Source organism: Notamacropus eugenii, chromosome 3, assembly GCF_028372415.1.
Source record: "Notamacropus eugenii isolate mMacEug1 chromosome 3, mMacEug1.pri_v2, whole genome shotgun sequence".
NCBI classification, from domain to species: domain Eukaryota; kingdom Metazoa; phylum Chordata; class Mammalia; order Diprotodontia; family Macropodidae; genus Notamacropus; species Notamacropus eugenii.
Genome location: NC_092874.1, coordinates 383004631 through 383029044, shown reverse-complemented (window position 1 = coordinate 383029044; position 24414 = coordinate 383004631). Strand labels below are relative to the sequence as shown.

The 24414-nt window shown below is 38.0% G+C and overlaps 1 protein-coding gene across 2 annotated transcripts in view; it reads right to left on the bottom strand.

Annotated features, from left to right (window-relative positions):
- Positions 1-13776: 13776 nt before the first annotated feature.
- Positions 13777-24414, bottom strand: part of LOC140497115 (cytochrome P450 3A4-like) — a 42239-nt gene continuing 31601 nt past the window's right edge. For both annotated transcript variants that reach the window (XM_072597678.1, XM_072597679.1), the window contains 5 exons: positions 24153-24225; positions 21810-21970; positions 21204-21430; positions 15331-15493; positions 13777-14640 (listed from right to left, as the gene is read on the bottom strand). In XM_072597678.1, coding sequence (XP_072453779.1) covers positions 14545-14640; positions 15331-15493; positions 21204-21430; positions 21810-21970; positions 24153-24225 — 720 coding nt within the window. In that variant the 3' untranslated portion in view covers positions 13777-14544. The remainder of the gene's footprint in view (positions 14641-15330; positions 15494-21203; positions 21431-21809; positions 21971-24152; positions 24226-24414) is intronic.

Below are 24414 nucleotides of genomic sequence, written 5' to 3'. Positions count from 1 at the left end.
TCTATACTAAACTGAGCATGGTATTCCCTCCTTGAACTAAATCCAAAGAGAGTGAAGTTCAAACAATGCTTGTCATCCTCCTTTCTTTCCCTTTAAAGTATTGTGTTTTTTGCCTGTTCATATGATGAAATTTACTCTTTTCTCTCTTCTCCTTTCCTCTTCTCCCATTACAATTCATTTGCACTTCTTAATTAGATATTTTATCATCACATCAGTTAATTTATGCCCACACCCTCTAGCTGTGTATATCCCTTTTAAATTTCATAATAAATATACCATTCTCAAGATTAACAATTATTGTCATCCGACATCCTGATTTACAAAGTTTGTCCTTATTGACTAACAATTTTTTTCTTTTTTTCCTGCTCTCCTTTCTATGTCTCTCTTCAGTGTTGTAATAGAAGAGCAAATTTTCTATTGAGCTCTGCCCTTTTCATCAAGAAGGTGTGAAAATCCTTTATTTCATTGAATGTTCATCTCTTTGCCTGAAAGGTTATGCTCAATTTATACTGGCTAATTGATCTTTGGTTATAGTCCAGCAGTACTGCAGATTCCCAAACCTCTCAACATTTTGCCTGACCAAGTATCATATTCCAGTCCCTCTGGTCTTTTAATGTAGAAGCTGCAAGGTCCTGTGTGAGCCTGATTGAAATTCCTTAATATCCGAACTGTTTCTTTATGGATGCTTGCAGTATTTTCTCCTTCATCTGATAATTCTGGAATTTGGTTACAATATTACTTGCTATTTTCAATTTGAGATCTCTTTCAGTAGGTGATCAGTGGATTCTTTTGATGACTATTTTGCTCTCTGGATCTAGAACCTCAGGGCACTATTTTTTGATGATTTCTTAGAAGATATTATCCAGTCACTTTTTTTCATCATGGCATTCCAGGAGACCAATTATTCATAGATTTTTCTCTCCTGGATCTATTTTCCAGGTTAGTTGTTTTTCCAATGAGACATTTTACATTTTCCTCTATTTTTTCTTTCTTTAGATCTTGTTTGGCTGATTCTTCACGTCTCATAGAGTCATTAGCTTCTACTTGCCCAATTTCAATTTTTAAGGAATTGTTTTCTTCAGTTAGCTCTTGTACCTCCTTTTCTATTTTTCCAACTGTTTCTTTCAAGGAATTATTTTTTCCAGTTAGCTTTTGTACCTCCTCATCGATTTGGACAATATTATTTTTTAAGGAACTTTTGCTTAAGTGAATTTTTTTTTCATTTTGTCAATTGTATTTTTAAAATCATTGATTATCAAAATCTAATTTTTCTTTCAACATCCTTCTTGAGCTCTTCCAGAATTGCTTTTTGGGCTTGAGACTAGATCACATTCCCTTTTGAGGTTTCAGATGTGGTTATTGTCAATGCTGTCCATTTCTAGGTTCATATTTTGACCTTCCCTGTTCCCATACTAAAATTCTCTCATCTTTGTTTTTCTAATTTGTTCCTTGCTCACGGTGATTGCCTTTTTCCAGGATTTTAAAGTGGATCTCTGCTTCTGTGGCACAGGAGACTTCATCACACATTTCTTGTGCTGGGAGCAAGGGATCTGGCTACTTTCTTTGTGTCTTGTGGCCTCTGATTCTGTCAGATGGAAGCCATATAATGCTACAGGTTGCCTGGTGCTGAGTTGACTGGTATGTGCCAAGTTGGAGGCCAGGTGAAGTCTTTCTGAGTTTCCCTGGGGTTCCACTTAAGCGTGTGAGGTGCGGGAGGTGAGTGGTCTGGCCACTGGAGATCTCCCCAAGATATGCACAATAGCACAGGCAGGCTCAGGGACTCTTGGACCTCCGTCTGTGTGGTGTCTGTCCAATTCCCCTGGCTGTGCTGAGGCATGCCTGGGGTCATGATGTTGGCAGTTATTGACTACACACCCTTAGGGCTAAAGATTTCCTATTGGTCTTTGGAGGTGGGGCTTGCTGGCATGCCTCTGGTCCTGACGTAGTCTTCTTCAACCACCACAAGAGTGACCCTTCCTATCAATCTCCCTAGGCTTCCAACAGAAAAAAAAGACTGCTGTACCCCTTTTGCTGGTCCCACTATTCCAGGATTTTTCCTGGGGCAATATTTTCTGGATTTTTCAAGGTCAACAAGTGTAAGGTGAGAGCATCCACAGTTTACTCCACTATCTTGGCTCCCAGAAGTTTAAGTAGCTGACCACCTCAGGAATAGCTATGGACCCTGCATTTCTCTCTCACCCAGCTCCACCAGACTCCCAACTTGTTTTGAGAGGTTTGAGGATCTGCACTGCTGCTGAGTCTGTACTGGTGTATTATGCATGTTCTGTGGTTCTCCCTGACTAGTGCAACAGATTCTTCCTGTTGAGTTTCTGGACTGTCCTGGGTTGGAAATCTGTCTCCTAGTCAATTCCATCACTCTTAAATTTGTTCAGATTCACTTTTTAGAGGTATCTGAAGGAATTTGTGGAGCTGAATTCTGCTTTCACTCTGCCATCTTGGCTCTGCCCCCAACTTACAGACTTTTTTTTGGTGAAAAGTCCAGATTTTAACAGAAAATTCAGTTTTCAAATACAAGACTCAAGGAAAGCATAGAAAAGAATCTCCTTTTAAGTTATTGTAAGTCAAATTTGTTCTAATTTCTCTTTGTATTATTGCAGGGACTATCTCATAAGAAATCAAGTGATGTGCGAGGAGATCCCTTTATGCTGTAATTTCACAACAAGTCACTTTCCATTTAAGCTACCCTGACTCCATGTAGCATCCCATAGGAGGGTACAAACACAAGGTCCTCAAGCAAAGCATTCCCACTTAGAGAGAACCTGCAAATGGGGCACAGAGACCCCAAACGATTCCCAATCTGACTGGGTGCCAGAAGTCAAGGGAATGGGCTTATGGACTTACCCAGATTTGGAGAGAGTCTAAGGTGCAGGCAAGCCCATTGGGTGCCAAAATAATGAGGTACACTGGTGCCCAAAATGTTGAGGTGCATGCTATTTGTGGCCCATGGTGGCATCACAAAAATTTTCATTCCAGCTGTTTCCAATTAATGAAAAGGCATTTATTTCAGGTAATGCAACATACCAAGTAGACTCCTTCTTGAGGGAGGTCACCCTTTAAGGGAGACCTCAGCTTAAGGTAGACCCCAGTTTATGGGGGCAACTCCTTAAGACAAAGAGCCCACTTTTAACAGACATACCCTTTAAAGGAGACACCCCTTGGTATTTATTTTGCAACCTATTGTTTTAATCAAGGTACTACCTCTAGCTTCCTGACTGATCTGTGATTGTTTAAGTAAACCACAATGCCATCTGAAAATGGAAATAATTATATCTTCTCTTTTCTAATGTTTCACCTTTAATTTCTCTCACCTTTTTCTTATAGCTCTTGGTAGAATTTTAAAATCTGAGTTTAATAATAATAAGCATATTAATTTTATCCATCTATTTTAGAAAAGCTTTAGTATTTCTTCATTGCAAATAATGTTAGCATTTGGCTTCAAATGTATGCATTTTCTAGTATTAAAATATCCTTCAATGCATATGTTATTTAGGTTTGCATGTTTGTTTTTGGTATAAATGAGACTTTGCATGTTATCATGCTTTTTTTCCCCTAAACCTATTGGTACAATTTTGTGGTTTATTTTTCTTTTTAAAATAAGATGAGTTATGTTAGCTACTTTCTTAATATTGAACCTCCAGGTCCATTCTTCCTATTGCTTTCCCCTCCTCCCATGAAATGGAATTCCCATTTGTGAAACACTGCTGAAAGTATATCCCCATACTAAGATGATTTGTCTTGGTGATGGAGACTATAGAGTCAATGTGATATTCACAGGGCCTAAGACAGCCATGAATATACCGGCACAGTTGTGAATAGAAAAATGCAACAGATTCTCTACATGGAAGACAGAATCAAAAGATTTATTCAAACACCAGAAAGCTGAATCCCAACAACAGAAAGCCAAATCCATCATAGCAGCGAAGAAATCTGTACACAGTAACAATGCAGAGGGCACTACCACCCCCAAGCCTTCCCTCTGTTAGGCTTCCCACAAACCAGTTTCCTTAAATAATTCACAAGCAGGCTCCATTAAACAAAATCACAGACAATCTCTTCCACTCCTGATAGTTGCCTGCTCTCTCTTTCCCACTTCTGATTACTCTTTAACTTCCTCTCAGCTCTACTTTAGCTCCACTTCTTCCTGTTCCATCCTTCCTGCTCCAAAACTTCCTGTATGTGACTTAACTCATGTGACTCAGGCTTCCATGTGACTTAAGCAGGTCAATGGGGCTATTAATGGATGGGAAAGATCTTCCCATTAACAAGCAAAATTACATTAACAGTAAGTAAAATTATTACTTTATCAATTACTTTATTACATTATCAATACATTTAGGCCCCAACTCTATTTTATCCATTACATAGGTCAATTGGGCAACTGGTATCAACAGAAATTTAACTGAGATAACAGAAAATAAGCATATAAAACAATATATTAAGCAACTGGCATGAACAGAATTTTACCACAATATAACAAGGATCATACAAAATAAGCACAAGAAACAATATCTTAGCATGGGGCTTGAGCACAAACACCTCATCATATCCCCTTTCAAAGAATAGGGCACAAAATCTTGGGATAAAGGCTGAAGGTCTCTTCTTCCACAGATACTTTCTATTGAAATTGGAAATAGAGCTGTCCCTGCCCCAAGAGATTCCACTTGAAGAGTCAGTTCTGTAATTGGCATCAGGAGATTAGTCAATGCCAGATCTCAATAGAGCAGTAAACAATTTTTTTTTTTTTGTCAGTCTATTCTGACTTTGAATCTGCTGGCTCTTTACTCTTTTCTCTTGAGGACATTTTATCTTTTTCACTGATTCTCCTCCAAGATAACAATGATTCCCCCATCCTTTAGGTGAAATGACTCAAAATACCTGTGGACTCTTGCAGAGTAAATCCTGAATTACCTATCCAAACACTGCATGGCCTCCTTGATTCTCCTTTTTTTTTTTTAACTTAGTATTGAATGTACTTCTTCTTCCTGGGAGACCTCACATGCATCCTGGGGGCAGGTGTGTGGTCCCCAATCAAGCCTCTTGTTACTTTTTAGCTTCTTTTTGTGAGCTAAACTAACAACAGCTTTTTTTCTTCTACCACTTGAGACTTCTTTGCTTGCTCTTCTAAAGGAGAGTTTGAATACCGCAACATAAAATGCTTCTCATACAAACCAGCCAACTCCATTTCTATCGGAGCTTTCTCCTCCAGCAGCTTTTCTCTGCCTTTGCACATAAGATGATAACTTGTTAGACCCAGCCTCTCCTACATACCCCTGCCATTTATTTCCCTGATTCTACTGGTATTACCTACAAACATCTTACTAAATTTCCGGGTCCTCCATTCTGTAGCCCCAGTTCACCGTTTTCCTTGAAGAAAATCACAGGCATGCTCTTATATTCATGCTAGTTATCTGCTTTCTCTTTCCCAGATCTCATTGCTCTCTAATTTCCTCTCAGTTCTGTTTCCTGTTAAACCCTTCCTGCTCCACCCCTTTCTGTTCCATGTGACTTGACTCATATGACTCAGGCATCCATGTGGTTTAAGCCTATTAATGTATGGGAAAGATATTCCAGTTAAGAAGCAAAACTACATTAACAATAAGCAAAAATGCATCATCAATACACAGACTCATAGAAAGATAATGTATAGTCCTTCATTTACAACCCTGAAACCACTGTCTCATATAAATGGGGCAAGTAAATTTAGTATGTTTCCAGCAGTAGTGGTGCATTTATATCTATCAATTAGCTATGATTTTTGAAAACTTACTAATAAATTATATTAAATAGAGATAGTAGAGAATTTAAGTGAAGAACAAAATGAAGTAGTTCTCTTCAGGAACTTAAAGTCTCATTGTGGAAATAAACATTCATAAGTTAACAAAAAACACCTAACAAAGGGCAATGCAGGACAAATTCAGGGAATAAAACATGAGTGCTATGCAAAGTCAAACATTTCCAGGGACTCTCATGTGATCTCACATGTGTTTTGGAGGGATCCCCAAAACCATGGAAGGACTTGAGGCAGACTTGGAAGAATAGCAGCATTGGATACATTAGTCACATCATTTTCAACTAGAATAACATGAATATAGGAACCAAGAAGGTGATCTCGAAATACAGAGTATATAGCAGTGTGATTTTATTCAATTCTTTCTAGATAAAGAGAGATTTTTATTAGTGTAATAATGATAAGTCAGGTTTACTTGGCACTTTAAGACTTAAATGTGCTTTCCTCATAACAATGTTGAGGGCATAATAAGTATTTCTCCCATTTTAAAGAGGAGAGAACTGAAGCAACATTTGTCAAATAGCTCTGAAGCAACAGTTGTCAAATAGCTTGCTGATGGTCCCAAAGCATATGTTTTTGACAACTGTATTCAATTCTCCTTTTATACTGTATGAGCATTTATTTTACACAAAAATGTTTAAGGTTATTTTTGGTAATGAAATGGAATACAAAATGCCAAAAATTTGTATTTGACTCTGTAAAACAATTAAAAAGCAATGGAGAATTTTATTAGTGAAGTGTTGTGAAAGTGGAATTTTATTTTATTTTTTAAATGTAATATATTTTATTTGTTATTATTCCTATTAATTTTTAGTTTTCACCTTTCACTTCCACAAGATTTTGAGTTCCAAAATATCTCTACCAATCTCTCTACCCATCTCTCCCTTCTCCCATCCCAACATGCATTCTGATTACCCCTTACCCCAATCCACTTTCCCTTCTATTTTTTATTTAGTGCAAGATAGATTTCTGTACCCCATTGTCTATATATCCTATTTTCCAGTTGCATGGAAAAATAATTTTTAATTTTTAATTTTGAAACTACGAATTCCAGATTTTCTCTCTTCCTCCTTCCTCACTCATTTTTATTGAGAAGGCAAACAATTTATTATAGGTTAATCATGTTTAGGAATGCAAAACATTTTCATGGAAGTCTAACTTGTGAAAGAGTATATTTCTCTCCATCTTATTCTGCCCCCTCAACTAGGTGGTGCAGTGGATAGAGCACCAGTGCAGGAGTCAGGGGGACCTGAGTTCAAATATCAACTCAAGCACTTGGCACTCACTAACTGTGACCTTGGGCAAGTCACTTAACCACAATTGACACATCCTGGGTCATCTCCAGCCATCGTGATGAATATCTGGTTACTGGATTCAGATGACGCTGGAGGAGAAGTGAGGATGGTGACCTGCACAGCTCTCCTTCACTCAAAACAAAGTCAAATGCAAGTCATGTCATAATTTCTCTGATGAAATGGCCTTCTTTGGCAACAAAGGACAAACACACAACCTGCCCCCCATTTAGTCTATTCTCTCCTTTGACCCTGTGGTTCCTAAAAAGTGCTTCTGATTACCCCTTCCTCCCATTTTCCCTCCCTTCTATTATCCCCTCCCTCTCTTATCCCTTCCCCCCCTACTTTCCTGTAGGGTAAGAAAGATTTTCATATCCAATTGATCATGCATGTTATTCTCTCTTTAAGACAAATTGGTGAGAGTAAGGTTCACTCATTTCCTCTCACAATCCCCCCTTCCCCTCCAATGTAAAAGCTTTTTTTTGCATCTTTTATGTGAGATAATTTGCCTCATTCTATGTCTCCTTTTCTCCTTCTCCCAGTACATTCTTCTCTTACTCCTTAATGTTATTTTTTGATAGCATCCTTTCATAATCAACTCACCCTTCCAACTACCCTAACACTGAGAAGGATCTCATGAATTATAAATATCATCTTTCAATGTAGGAATGTAAACAGTTCAACTTTAATAAATCCTTTACAATTTCTTTTTCCTGCTTACCTTTTCATGCTTCTCTTGGTTCTTGTATTTGAAAGTCAGATTTTCTATTCATCTGTGCTCTTTTCATAAAGAATGCTTGAAAGTCTTCCATCTCTCTTAATGTCCAATTTTTGCCTTTAAGGACTATACTCAGTCTTGCTGGGTAGGTGATTCTTGGTTTTAATCCGAGCTCTTTGACCTCTGGAATATCATATTCCTATCTCCTTAATGTAGAAATTGCTCAATCTTATATTATCCTGATTGTGCTTCCACAATACGTGAAATGTTTCTTTCTTGCTCCTTGTAATATTTTCTCCTTCACCTGGGAACTCTGGGATTTGGCTAGATTATTCCCTTTGGGATCTCTTTTTAGAGGTTATCAGTAGACTCTTTCCATTTCTATTTTACTTATTTTATTTTACCTATTCTATTTTACTGGCTGGTTCTAGAATATCATGGCAGTTTTCCTTGACAATTTCTTGGTAGATGATGTCTAAGCTCCCTTTTTTTATGGTGGCTTTCAGGTAGATGATGTCTAACCTCCCTTTTTTTATGCTGGCTTTCAGGTAGTCCAATAATTTTAGATTTTTGGAATACAGAAGCCTTGACTTTTATGTCTTTCCCTGATGGTAAGCATTGTTCTTCCTCATCTGAAAGGATGGGAGAAGATATCTGTTCACCAAAAAAGTAGCCTTCTATAGTCTTATTTTTTTCCCCTTTTTTTGGGCATTTTCCCAACCAGTTACTTGACTTTTGGGTCCTTTCTCAAGGGTAGGGTATACTCTGGGAATTTGTAAGGTCTCTGTTCCTCCAAGGCGGCACAATCAAGCATGCACACTGATCTAGAAGCAAGAAGAAATTTTTGTGCCCAGAATCTTAGCAGTTACCTCTCCACAGCCACCTGGTCTCCAGTTCCTTCATGTCAGCACTGGGGGTTGATTTTCAGATAAGCTGGATGGGCAGGGCCACCATTCAGTGTGACATAAAGATCAGCTCCCTCAGGGCCTCTACACAGGGCTGAAGTAATAGTCAGCTGTTCAGTGCCCACAGGGTTTTTACCATCCAACAATGGATGTGGGCTGCTGTAGGGGCTGCCGTGAGAACTGTTCCCATCTGCCTGATGTGGCCTCTGTGGACCATTGCCTGAGGCCAGAGCTATGGGAAGGCCCTTCTCCCTTCCCGGCCAGCTGAAAAAACCCTGTCACTGACTTTTGGCGCCTGTGGGTTGACGGATCTGTGGACCACTGCTGCTGTGATTGGGGATTGTGCAACTGGAAATTCTACCCCCAAGGTGTCATCCTCCTAGAGTCACACCAGGCTGCATGGCCAAGGCTGGGCTAGGCTCCACGCTCTGCTCCATGTCCAGTGCAACTGACATTTCCCATGGGCCTTTCAGGTCACCCTGGGCTCTAAATCTCCTCCACTCTGTTGCTCTCCACTTCCGCTGCTTGAAAATTTGTTGAGAGTCTCTCTCTACAGGTATTTTATGGGCTGTGTGGAGAGACACTGTGTATATGTGTCTTTCTACTCCATCATCTTGGCTTTTCCCTGCTAGTCCAATAATTTTAAAATTGCTTCTCCTGAATCTATTTTCCAGCCCAATTTTTTCCAAGGAGATATTTCACAATGTCTCCTTTTTTTTTTTTTTATATCATTTTTTGGTTTTGTTTTATAATGTCTTGATTTCTCATAAAGTCATTAATGCCCATTTGTTCTATTGTAATAATGAAGAAATTCTTTTCTTCAGTGAGCTTTTGGACCACATTTTCCATTTGGTCAATTCTTCTCTTTAAGGCATTCTTCTCATTAGCTTTTCAGACCTCTTTTGTTATTTGAGTTAGTCCGATTTTTTAAGGTATTATTTTCTTCCCCATTATGGGAGTCTCTATCAGCAAGCTGTCAACTTCTTTTTCATGATTTTCTTGCTTCACTCTCATTTCTCTTCCCAGTTTCCCCCTGTTTACCTTACTTGATTTTCAAAGTCATTTTTCAGCTCTTAAATGTTCTGCAACCAATTAACATTTTTCTTGGAGGTTTTAGATATAGATTTGTTGTCTTCTTATGATTGCATGTTTTGATCTTTTTGTCATCAAGGTAGGATTCTATAGTCTGAGTTTTTCCCTCTGTTTTCCCAGCTAATTAACTGACTTTTTAGCTCTTTCTTAAGGAGGATTCTTCTTCCAGGATGAAGGATAAACTGCCCCAAGTTTCAGGATTTGTGCATCTGTTTCCACAGATACTCCTAGGGACCTGCAAATTTTCATTTCTTCCAAGATGATATGATCAAAGAAGAGGAATTTACTCATCTCCTGGCCTGTGGTCTGGTCTGTGAGTGACCACAAACACTCTTTTCTGCCTTGGAACTGGGAGGAGTTCTCCATTGCTACCACAAACTCCATCACATCACTCCTCCTTATTGCACCAGGACCACCATCCAGGACTGTAAGCCATAACTAAGCACTAACAAAGCAAGAGAATACTGCCTCAGTGCCAGCAAAGAGATCCCCACAATCTCCCTCTGATTAGCCACTTCATACCTGCCTGTGTAGGCCAAGAATGCCAGGGCTGGGGTCAGACCGCACTCCTCTCTCACCAAGGGCCAATAGACTTTTCCTACTGAACTTCTGAGTTGTCTTTGACATTTATATGTTGAGAAGTCCAGAAGTCACTACACCTGCCAGTGATTCAACCCCATGAGGCCTGCTCTGACCCTGTCTGTTTCAGCATAATCCTCACTTGACTGTTCTCTTCTTCAAGCCCAGTGTAACAGAACTTTCCAATTGACCTTCCAGGTTGTTATTTTTTGGGTTCTGCTGCTTTAGAATTTCTATAGTGTCATTTTTCCATATATTTTGAGGGGTCTAGAAAGAGCTAAAGCAAGTTCCTGCTTTTGTTCCACCACTTTTGCTCTACCCCTGAAAGTAGAATTTTAATATAGCAATCTGATGTAGGTACAGAAGATGGAGAAGAGGGAGAGATTCAAGGTAGAGTAATCAGTTCAAAAGCTACTGCAGCACTACAGTGATTAAATGATGTGGATTTTCACTAGAACAGTCAAGTAGAATGGCTATGATTGAGCAAAGAAAAGAAACATTAAAAAATAAAAGTTGAGATGATATGATAACTCATTAGATACAGAAGATATGGAGGGGTGAAAATCAAGCATCTTAAATTTTCAAGATAGATGAACATTTAATCTTTCTACCAGCCCTATTTTGGTGCCTATCAGTGACTTTTCTTGCAAACCATCAAATTCTTCTAGTTTTAAGTTTATTTTAAGAGTATTTTATTTTTTCATTAGTTCATTTTTACAGGATTTTGAGTTTCAAATATTTTCTTTCTCCTTCCCCTCTCATTATTAGCACTGCTGGAAGCTGTAGGATTATGGAAGTTTACTTGGTGTTGAGCTGGGGTCCTAGTAGTAGTGTCTGGCATGTGCTGAGGCTCAGTTGGGCATTTCTGTATTTCCCCAGAGCTACACTAAAGCACGTGGAAGTTCATTTGCCCAAGGGTGGGCTGAATCACATGGAGGTGTGGTCTACTTTCTCGTGAAATTGGAGGATGCCTGTTTGCTCTGAGGCATTCAGTAATCCCTGGGCTATTCTAAGGCAGATGGAGATTCCTGATGTTGCCATTAGTCTGTTCTACCACAGTGGGGCTCAGGATCTCCCAGGGGTTGGCTGAGGTGGAGCTTGCTACTGGTTTGTTGGGATGTATCCTGTCCTGTGATGCACTCCCTGTTTTACCAAAGTGAAATTGACTTTTTCTTGTCTCTCTTCCAAGTTTCTTGGTTAAAAGATCGTTTCACCCTTTTTTTTTTTTTTTTGGTTCTGTTGTTTCCAGAACTTGATTGAGGTGCTATTTGATGGCTGTTTGGAGGTTAATATGGAAGAATTACAACAATTTACTGGTTAGTCTACCAAGTTGGATCCCAGAACCAATGACAATTTTTGAAAGTCAACTGAGAATATGATAGCAAGATAAGCAAATTCTAGAATTTAAATGAAGAATAATACTCTGTCTATTCTTTTCAGGGCATTGTAGCTTCCTTATGTAAAAAAAGATACATGCTAAAAAAAATAACTAAAAACAAAGGCAGTGCAGGTCAAATGAATGGAAGATTTCATGGGTGCTACATGAAGCCCGTAATAATTTGGGCTTCAGTGAACAAATAAGAAATTAAGGTAAACCTAGAACTGTGTCATCATTAGGATAGGCAAAGAAATGATGGATGATCATTCCCAATTAGGAGAACAGTATGTATGTGGTCAAAATAGAAACAAGCGCGGGAATATCAAGGGATTGTCAGCATAGCAGCCTTTATTTTATTCTGTTCTTCCTGGACATGAAGAATCTTGTATTGTGATCATCATTGTAACTCATGTTTATTTAGTACTTTAAAGCTTAAAAACTTTACTAATAATAACTGTGAGTGAAGGTAAAACAAATATTATCTCCATTTTATAGAAAGTAAAAGAGAGTCAAGAGTAGTTAAATGACTTATGAAATTGTCACAAAAGATATAGGTCCATATATTTGAAAATAGTACTGATTTTACCTTTTCTGCTGATGTTAATTTGTTATAGTTTTGTCCAAATCATCATGACTCCATTTGAGGTTTACTTGGCAAAGTAATTTTGAGTGATTTTTCATTTCCTTTACAGCCCATGTTACAGATTAGGAACGATGGCCTACAAGATTAAGTGATTTGCCCAGGGTCACACATCTACTAACTGCCTGAGACCAGATTTGCACTCATCAAAATGAGACTTCATGATTGAAAGCAAGCCCTCTATCTCTTATGTCACCTAGCTGCCAAATGTGATTTTTATCTTTATACTGTGTTAAAATTTACTTTGGAAAAAGATTGTTTAAGGCTACTTTTGGTGAAAGAAACATATACAAAATACTGTGAGTGTATGCTTAACCATGCAGACAATGAACAGAAATGGAAAATTTAACTAGAGAAGTGGTCTTCCAAAAGTAACATTTTAGGAAGAATAATCTGGTGTGCATCCAGAAGATGAACTCATGTAGGGAGAGATTCAAAGAAGGAACAACAGTTATAAATCTACTCCAGTACTGCAACAATGGAGGGATGAGATAATGTAGGGTAATGCTAGAATGGTCCAGTAGAATAGGAATGACTAAACAAGTACAAGAAACATTACAAAAGAAAAATTGATTACTGATTGGAGATGGTGAAAAAAAGAATCAAACACCTTAGAAAGTTCTAGTTGAAAGACCATCTAATCTTTCCAAGAGTACGATTTAATAATCCATCATTGACTTTTCTTTCAAACATTCAAGAGTCCTTAATACATAGGCCAAGTACAAAATATTTATTGGGAGATGATTTAAAATATCATAATTCCATTGAACTTGACTTGGACAGAAGGAATACACCAAGAGAAACAAACTTTGATGGGAGTGGCTTTCTAGTGGCTCCAAATGTTTTCCTGTTTTAATTGTACCTCAACCACATGATATCCTTGGATAAAATAGAGGTCAACCATATATGTAATAAAAGTTGTTTTCACTGTTTAAAAGCTTGGGTATAAATGTCTCTGTTTTTTTATACCAGTTTTGTCATCTGAAAGAAAGCCAGGTCTACATTTGATAAATGGTTAGCATAAATATTGAGGAAACTGAGCAAAGAACATGCAGATGTTCATGGTGACACCCTAAATGGGGACATAGTCAAATGAATATGAGTTGTGAGAAATTCCTAATAGTGAACTCAATCAGTCCATGTGAGGCCAAGTCTTTTCCCAAACTTTATAATCAAATGTTTGTGAAAGGAAAAAGAATCAGCTGAACTATTTTTCCCCTTGCCAGAGCTTTCGGTGTTAAACTGGAATTGTCCATAAATATTCTTATCAGTTGATTGACAATAAAAAAAATAACATAATCTAAACTGACACATTGCCCATCCGTCCAAATAACTTTGAAATAAATTTAGGGCATACTAGACATGAAAGAAGTATCCAGACATATCTTTATTCGTTTATAGCAGCACAACAATTAAATAATGAATATTAAGTAAAGAATATTTATTTTTGTCCTCCAATTACACATGAAGACAAATTTCAAGATTGGTTTAAAATTTTGAGTTCCAAATTTCCTCTCTCTCCCTCCCTCTTGCAAAGACATGAAGCAATTGAATATAGGTTATACGTATTCAATCACACAAAACATATTAGCATATTAGATGCGTTATGAAAGAAGACCCAGGTGCAAAGGAAAAAATGAAAAAAGGAAGTAAACATGGTATGCTTTGATTGAAGGCAAAACGTGAAAAATTAGGAATATGTTCCCCACAATAGTACAATATTGATATAATTGTAGTTGTCAAAGACATTTGTTGATAAAAAATAATGAAAATGCACTCAATTAATGCCTTTCTCTATGTCTATCCATTGAATCATCTAAGCTTAGTAATATCAAGTGGTTCTAATATGGTAGGGGTCATTTCTTTTGAAATATGATCAGCTGGATCTGTCTATGTGACACTTGATACCATCGAGCATCATACATAGGCCTCAAAAAAGGAGATGTCCAAAAGATGATCTGAAATATCTAAATACTCCTCTCCTATAGCTAAAAACATCATTTAATTTTTTTTGATGCATGAGGTAAATTAAGTTACATTTGTAATTGTAGAATTAAATATCTTTAGAACATAGAAGAGAAATCTGGAGCATGATTGCAGATATGGATGAGTACAATGAGAAGGAGAATTTCTAATGTTGATTTCCCTTCTTGGACCTTGGTACAGCCTGCAGGACAATGGGTACAGTTGGTGAAAGGAGTGGCTGATTGCTCAGTTTTAGAGGAATCTGCAACAATTAAGAAAAACAATTAGAGTTCAATAAGCAACCACTACCCTACAATAGAAAGAGATGCAGTTACAAATATTAATGATATCTTATGGAAAAGAAGCTCATACAAATGAAGACAAACCAGTTAGAATATCATACAAAGGAGTGTTAGATTGATATGATTGTAATTGAGACTCAATGTAGATTTGACCTCAGAAACTGTCACAAAATAGACAATCAATAAATATGCATTAACTATATATTTTTATTAGGTTTTATTAATACTAGTCTCTTGTAAGATAAAATCAAGAATCTTAGTGAAATTAAGAGTTGTTTTCACACCCATGACATTTAACACTGCATGTTTTTTTTCTTATAAGACAAAGGAATTAAAAAGGGGCTGCTACATTTTGGTCTTCAAAGTCTATATTGTGTGCAACAAAGAACTATGTATTATTGGTATTGTTATTATAGTTAAATAAAATCAAGTATATACCCAACAACACTTTAATTGATTTTCTTGTAGCCATCTTTATACTTCCATCTTAAAAATGGTAAGTTAACCCCTACTAGCATGCTCACAATAAATAGGCAAATTATGTTCAATTCATTTGCCCATGTGGCATAGGACAATTCTCTACTTTGAAAATAAAAATCATCTTGATAAAAACTATCCTAAGTATCAAAACAAAAGACATGACTCCTCACCTGTGTGTCTTTACAAGTTCTGAAGGAAAATTCCTGCAGGACAAGGCTAGTTGCAACTTTCATACTCATAAGTGCAAATCTCATCCCAATGCAGTTTCGGGGACCAGCACCAAAGGGCAGGTAAACATAAGGGTTCATGCTCTCTCTGTTTTCCTTGCTGAACCTGTTTTTTTTTTTTCCAAAATGAATAAAGAAATGAGATGAGAAAAAAAAAGAGATCCAAGACTTGTCAGAAGAACAATGAATCTGACTAGAAGAAATGCATCAATCAATCAATCAATAAACATTTACTTAGTGCCTGCTATGTATATGAAAAGGCAAATGATATCCTTTGCCTTCAAGGAACTTACAATGTAATAGGAGAGTTAATATGCAAAGAAATCTATATAAAACAAACTATACATAGGATAAATAGCAAATAATTAACAGAGGGAAGAAAGGTACTGAAATTAAGAGGAATTGAGGAAAACTTCTTGTAGAAGATGGATTTTGTATTAGGAATTAAAGGAAGGCAGGGATGTCAAAAGTCAGAAGAGGCAAGGGTGTGTATTCCAGGCAAGGGGAACAGTCAGAGAAGATGTTTGGAGCTGAGCTGGAGTGTCTTGTTTGTGGAACAGCCAAGTGGTCAGTGAAAATGGATCAAAGTGTAAGTAAGTAAGGGAACAAGATGGAAGAAGACTGAAAAATAATTAGAGGCTTAAGGTATTTGCTTCTGGAAGCACTGGGTAACCACTGGAGTTTATTAAAGATGGGGGTTATATGATCATACCTGCACTTTGGCAACATCATTTTCATGGCTAAATGGAGAATGAATTGACATAGGGACAGACTTGAGGTAGGTAGACCCACCAGTAGGCTATTATAATAATCCAAACATGACATCATGGGGCCTTGCATTAGAGTTGGAGCAGCATGTAAGTAGAGATGAAAATATTTTTGAAAACTATTGCATAGGTCAAATTGACAGATCTTAGTAACAGATTAGATTAGATTAGATTAGATTAGATTAGATGGGAAGACAACAGAGAGAGAAAGCATGTGGTCAGGTATGACTCCAAGGTAGTGAATCTGAGTGACTAGTATCATGATGCTGCCAGAAACACGGAAGGTAGGAGAATATTGAATATATTATACATTATCATCATTATGTATTGTTATATTAAGTTAAACTGGCCATCCAGTTCAAGGAGTCTGAAAGGCATTTGAAGATGAGAGATTAAAAGTCACTAGAGAGTTGGGGGCAGGGTAGGTAGGGAGAACATGGGTGGACAAATAGCAAATAAATTCTTAGAAATTGATGAGCTCAAAAATGAAGTAGCAGGGTAGAGCCAAGATGGTAGAATAAAAACAGGGACTTACTTGATCTCCCTCCCAAAACCCTCCAAATATCTGTAAAAAATGACTCTAATGAATTCTAGAGGTGTGAAACAAAAGAATGGTGGGCTAGGGCAAATCCCCAGTCATGCATAGCCTCAGGAGTTGACAGAGTGTTTATTGGGGCAGGCTGAGAGAAGAGCACAGTTAGGGATAGACTGTGCAAACACAGAGCAGGCCTCAGGGGACTGAATCACTGGCAGATGTGACAATTTCCAAACTTCTCAAACAACAAAAATCAAACTCAGCATAGACATTCAGTGGGAAAACTTTGTGGGACCTGGTCTGACTGGGGCCGGCCCCAGCCTTGTGTGCTAAGGAGGAAGGAGAGTCAGCTGCTGTGGCAGCCCCAGTGACTGCTGCTGCAGCAGCTACTTACAGAAAGCTGGGCTCACAGATGATGGGGTATCAACTGCTGATTCAAGACTCCTGAAGCCTGGGACAGTACACTGACCCTCACTGCCACCCCCAAAGCAGAATCCTACCTTGACAAAGATAGAAAATCAAGTACTTCTCTGGAAGCATGAGAAAACAGCATAAAATAACTCAGAATATAGAATCTTACTTTGGTGACAAAGAAGATCAAAATACGCAGCTGGAAGACAACAGAGTCAAAGTTCCTGCATCGAAAGCCTCCAAGAAATATACGAACTGGTCTCAGACCATGGAAGGGCTCAAAAAGCATTTTTGAAATCAAGTAAGAGAAGTAGAGGAAAAATTGTAGAGAAAAATGAGAGTGATGCAAGAAAATAATGAAAGCGAGTTAATAGCTTGCTAAAGAAGACCACCACCACCCCCCAAAATACTGAAGAAAATAACATCTTAAAAATAGACTAACACAAATGGCAAAAGAAGTGGAAATAGCCAATGAGGAGAAGGACACTTTGAAAAGTAGGACTGGTTAAATGGAAAATTAGTTCCAAAAGATCGATGAAGAAAAGAATTCTCTCAAAATTAGAATGGAGCAAAGGGAAACTAATGACTTCATGAAAAATCAAGAAATTATAAAATAGAAATAAAAGAATAAAAAAATAGAAAGCAAAGTGAAATGTCTCATTGGAAAAACAAATGACCTGGAAAACAGATCCAAGAGAGACAATTTTAAAATTATCGCACTAGCTGAAAGCCAGGATCAAACGAAGAGGCTAGGTATCATCTTTCAAGAAACTATCAAAGAAAACTGCCCTGATATTCTAGAACCAGAGGGGGAAATAGGAATTGAAAGACTCCACCAATTGCCTCTTGAAGGGATCTCAGAAGAAAAACTCCTAGAAATATTGTAGCCAAATTCCAGAGCTCCCAGTTCAAGGAGAAAATGTTACAAGCAGTCAGAAAGAAACAATTCAAGTACTGTAGAAATAAAATCAGGATTACATAAGATCTAGCAGCTTGTACATTAAAGAATCAAAGGACTTGGAGTATGATATTCCAGAGGTCAAAGGAGCTAGGATTAAAACCAAGAATCGCCTACCCAGCAAAACTGATTATAAAACTTAAGGGGAAAATGGAATTTCAATGAAATAGAGAACTTTCAAACACTCTTCTTGGAAAGACCAGAGCTGAAAAGAAAATATGACTTTCAAATACAAGAATCAAGAGAAACATGGAAGGGTAAACAGGAAAGAGAAGCCATAATGGAGTTATTAATGTTGAAGCATTCACATTCCTACACAGAAAGATGACATTTGTACCTCATGACACCTTGCTTAGTATTTTGGTAATTGGAAGAGAGACAGAGACAGACAGACAGAAAAAGAGAGAGAGAGAGAGAGAGAGAGGGAGGGAGGGAGGGAGGGAGGGAGGGAGGGAAGGAGGCATAGAGTGAGTTGAATATGAAGGAATGATATCTAATAATAAAGTTAAAGGGTGAGAGAGGAATATATTAGGAAAAGGAGAAAGGGATAGATAGAATGGGGTAAATGATTTCACATAAAAGTGTCAAAAAAATGGTTTCACAATGGATGGGAAGAGCAGAGAGGCATGAGGGAACCTCACTCTCATTCATTTGGTTTAAGGATGGAATAACATACACATCCAACTGGGTATTTTATTCTACAGGAAAGTAAGGAGGCAAGGCATAAGGGAGGGCAAGACAGATGGGAGGACAGATTGAGGAAGGAGTAGTCAAAAGCAAACACTTTTGAAAAGGGACAAGGTGAAAGTGCAAAATAGAATAAGTGGGGAGATTTGGAGGGAGGGAAATATAGTTAGTCTTTCAAAACGGTACTATTATGGAAGTGCTTTGCATAATTACATGTGTAAAATCTATGTTGAATTGCTTGTCTTCTCAAAGAGGGTGGGTGGGGAGGGAGGAAGGAAGAGAATCTGGGACTCAAATTTTAAAAAAAGGTTAAAAATTGCTTTCACGTGCAACTGGGAAATATGATATTGGCAATGAGTTATAAAAATTTATATTCCTCTGAAGGAAAGTAAGGGGGAAGATGATGGAGTAACAGCATTCACTTTTTAGAGCTGTCCTCAAGCCCAGTCAAATACCTGTAAAAAGGGCTCTAAACAAATTCTAGAGCTGCAGAACCCACAGAATAATGAAGTAAAGCAAATATCCAGCCCAAGGCAACCTGGAAGGTCACCAGGAAGTGTCTATCACACCAGGCTTGAGGCAGGACACAGTACAGCATTGACTGCCCAGGAAGAGACAAGACCTGAGCAGGCTTTAGGGAGACTGAATTTCTCGAACCTGTGGCAGTTTTCAGACTTCATGGCCCCAAAACACTGAGGAAAAATTGGAAACTCAGTGGAAAAAGCCTGTGGGACCAGTGTGGGAAAGTACAGTGGTCTGGCCCCAGTCCCAGGCTGGCAGAGAGCAAAGGGGGCAGAGGAACCTGCAATAGTCACAACAGCAGAAGGGGCAGAGACAGAGACTCTTTCTGGAACTCTAGGACTACAGATTGTGAGGGAATTCAGCCGCTGACAGTACATCTCCCATTTCCCACTAGAAGCAGAGATTTATCTTGACAAAGAGCTCAAAAGTCTAGTAAGTTGGCTGGGGAAATGAGCACACACTGAAGAAAGAATCAGACTATAGAATCTTACTTTGTTGACAGGGAAGACTAAAACACACAAACAGAAGACAATAAAGTCAAAGCTCCTCCATCCAAAGCCTCCGAGAAAAACATGATTTGTTCTCAGGCCATGGAAGAGCTCAGAATGGATTTTGAAAATCAAGTAAGAGAAGTACAGCAAAACTTGGGAAGAGAAATGAGAGTGATGTAAGAAAATTATGAAAAATGAGTCAACTGCTTGATAAAGGAGACGCCCAAAATGCTGAAGAAAATAACTGTAAAAAATAGACTAAAACCAAATGACAAAATGCAATCCAAAAGACCAATGAAAAGAAGAACACCCTAAAAAGCAGAATTGGTCAGAAAGAAAAGGAGGTCCAAAAGCTCACTGAGGAAAATATTTACTTAAACCTTAGAATGGAGCAGATGGAAGCTAATGACTTTATGAAAAATCAAGAAATTTTAAAACAAACTAAAGGAATGAAAAAATAGCAATGTGAAATATTTCATTGGAAAAACAACTGGCCTGAAAAATAGGTGCAGGAGAGACTATTTAAAAATATGGAACTACCTGCAAGCCATGATCACAAAAGATCCTAGACATCATCTTTTAAGAAATCATAAAGAAAAACTGCCCAGATATTCTAGAACCAGAGGGTTAAATAAATATTGAAAGAATCCACTGATCACCTCCTGAAAGGGATCTCAAAAGGAAAGCTTCTAGGAATATTGTAGCCAAATTGCAGAGCTCCAGGTTAATGAGAAAATACTGCAAGCAGCCAGAAAGAAACAATTCAAGTATTGTGGAAATACAATCAGGATAACACAAGATCAAGTGAAGGATTCTTTTTCAGGGTAGAAGACTCATGGCAGGTTTGTAAGCAGTAGAAAAATAGTCATTAGGACAGAATGGAAATAAGCATAAGAGTATTAATTGCAGGTGATAAATCTCTTTGAAGAGATAGAATTACATGAATGAGTAAAGTAATTAGCCTTAGGGAGGAATATGATTATTTTCTCATGTGATACAGTCATAAAGGAGGGAATAGTAGCAGAAAGCATATGAGTGATGGGACATGGGGAAGTGAATAAATGAAGGGGTTCAAAGTGAGTAGCCTAATTTTTTCTACTAAAATATGAAGGAAGGTTCTCAGCTGAGAAAATGGAAAGAGGGAGAAACAATGAAATGTTTGAGGAGGGAATAAAATATTTGAAAGAGTCACTGTGTAGAATAGAATCATTCATTCCATGTAAATAAATGGTATCATAGGTGGGCTTTGAATTCACGTCTTCCTGACTCTTCATGTAATACCATGTCTTCTGTCTTATATGTTGTAAAATTTTAATCTCTGCTAAGAGCTTAAACACTTCTACAAAGAAGTGATCCTGTCTCCCAATTCAGTGTTTTCTCCAAACTGTCTCAACTGACCACACTCAATAACCTTTTTCCTCATTAAAAAAAAAAAAAGTGTTTACCTCTCAGGGCGGAACTCCTCTGGCTCTGGCCAATAATCTGGGTCTCGATGAAGGACAAAGGGTGAGGCCATCACCACTGTGCCTTTAGGAATCATCACTCCATTGATCTCAACAGTTTTCTTAGCAACCCTTTCAATCCTGCCAGCTATGGGATACAGTCTGAGAATTTCATGTATCACCATGTCTAGGTACTCCATCTGTACCAGGGCATCATACGTGACTGCTTCCTGGGAAGAGAAAAAAATATTTCTCAGTAATAAGTTTCAAGTACTAGGGTGACATATCACATCTATCTTTACTAACTTGGTCTTAGAATGAGTCTATAATAACTACATTATGCATCTGATCAGAGGACAAGTGAGCTTTTGAAGTATTTTGCCAAGAATTGGTACTAGCTTCTTAAATATTTCCTTCTCTGAAAGCAGAACTTCACGTAAATTTATGGTGTTTCAACATATCTTTGCCTTTTAAGACTCTGGTCAGATGTCAATAACGGGTAAATGCTCAGTCAATACAGCTGATTTGGACAACACTTCTACTAGGAGAATGGGTGAATAGGAAACAAGTTGGGAGGGAGTCTGAATAGTTCTGTTCTCATCCTCTCACCTTGTTGGGCAAAACGGCATCTATCTCCTCCTGAAGTTTCTGTTGGATCTCTGGGTGAGTGGCCAGGTGGTAAAAGAGAAAAGAAAGGACAGAGCTAGTGGTTTCATAGCCAGCAAAAATAAAAATAATGGATTGGGCCAGGATTTCGTCATCACTCAGATCTGAAATAGAGGCAAAGGAGATATTCAGAGAAAGTCATCATATCTTTGTTATTTTACCCAGTCATATCATTAGAAGTTAGGAAAGGCCTCTACCTGAGACTCCAGAAACCTAGAGGAGATCTGAAATACCTTCACTGATACGATGGGAATTTTACATGGAAATCTATCATGACAAGGCAGGAAAGAGATTCAGTCTAACTGGGATTGCTCAACCAAATTTTTTCTATGTTTGTTCCGTTTTTTTCCACACACCTGCCTCATCCTCATTTGTTATTTCTGGGTGGGATAAAAGTAACTTTTTGTTTCAGGGACTGTTCTCTTTTTTCCAGTACACTCTGTCATAGGAAAAACGCATCTGAAGGCTCTAGCAATAGTCCAGAGGACAGGGGACCAGGACCTGTGGTAGTGCGGTTGTGTGTAGAGTGAAGCAAATATGGAGGAGAGTTGTTTGAAGGAGATCACAGATTTAGAGCTCGATGGGACCACAAAGCCATGAAATTGGTAACCTGAAACCTGAAGAGGTTAAGTGACTTTCCCAAAGTCTCACAGGTGAGAAGCTGAGGATTTGAACCTAGATCTTCATATTTCAGATTCCACTTTCTTCCCATAATACCTCACTACATCCTATCTGTGATGAGCTCCATGAAGGGAAGATATCCAGAAAATAACAGTGAAAATAGGCAACATTTCTATACATAGTGCCTTATATTTTTGGATTGATTTTACACATTATTTCATTTGACCACCATTACAAACCTATGAAATTGCTAATGCCAAGAAAGCTTCTCTCCATTCTTCAAATAAGGCAGATGAGGTGTAGAGCAATAAGATGACTCTTCCAACATCACTGAGCTAGGAAATGGCTGAAGCTGAGACTAGAATCTAGTCTTCTGATTCTCAACTCCAGTTCCACCTTCACTTAACAGTGCTACATTTATCAGGTTGTGCAGCATAGGAGAGTCTATATCCTACTTATGTTTAAATGAGAATACAGCATATTAAAACACATTAAAATACAATTTGAGCCATTTGCCCACAAATTTTATATTGCAAGAAAAGCTTGTATCTTAAAATCAGTCTCTTTTTTTCTTTCCTGTACTGCTGTTCAGTTGTTTCAGTCACGTCTACATCCTGGTTCATCTCCAGTCATTCTGATGAATATCTGGTCACTGGGATCAGATGGCTCTGGAGGAAAAGTGAGACTGGTGACCTTGTACAGTCCTCCCTCACTCAAAACAAAGTCAAGTGCAAGTCATGTCATCATGTCTCTAACGACATGGTCTTCTTTGGTACCAAAGACGAACACAACAACATATCTGACTCCTTGTCATCCCCAGTTGGGGTTTTCTGGGCAAAGATATCAGAGTGCTTTTTCCATTTCCTTCACTAGTTCATTTTACAATTGAGGAAACTGAGGTGAAACAGGTTAAATGACCTGCCCAGTGTCACACAACTATTAAGTGTCTGAGACCAGATTTGAACTTAGGAACATGAGTTTTCCTGACTCCAGGTCTGACACTTTATCCTATGTGCCATCATCTGTCGAGCTAGCTAAGCATAAGTATACACAGTCTAGGTCAGGAAATAGAGTAAAATTAGAGCATTTTGAGTTAGAAGACAACTGACATGCAAGTCCAGACAAGTGAAGTAATGTATGCAGGGTCACATACGTACTTAGTAGCACAGTTAGAATAAGAAAACACATTTTCCTTTGATCTTCATAAAAATCCTCTGTGCTTGTGTCATCCTTATTTCCATTTTAGAGATGAGGAATTCAAGGCTGAGAGTGTTTAGGCAACTTCCACAGGATCACAGCTATTAAAACTTTGAAATAGGATTTGAACTGGATCTGGCTTTTGTAGAATGAGCTCAATAGAGAAAAATTTTAAATCATATTTGAATTTGTGATGGTTATGTTAGTCTGAAGCATGCAGAATAAAGTCCCTTTTTCATCTATACCTAGGACAACAATGTGGCATAGTAAGGTGCGGAAAGATTTTTCCAGAGGGAAAAAATTTATGTAAAGTGCTGTGCAAATCTTAAAACCCTGTAACATCCTGGTCATCATTCATGTTGTTAATGCCATTTAGTATATCATAGAAGCAAATTGGAAATTTTTTCATACTTCTACAGATAATGGCTTCAGAATTCCAATTCATGATTGCCTTCATTCATAAGTTACCTTTTTGAGAGTGCATCTCCGAATTTTTAGAAGTCTGAGAATCCATCATAAGCTGAAGGAAATCTACCCGGTTCTGGAAAAAAGGTTGGAAAACAATAATGTGGAAAAAGTACTTGGGAGCACAGAAAATAGTTATACGTGCAGAAAATTAATATGCCAGCAGTATGATAGACCAATGAAGATCTCAAAGATTAGAAACATTGTGACTTCAGCTCGGTAGCAGAGTTAGAATTCCATCCAAGGCACTTCCATCAAAGACCCT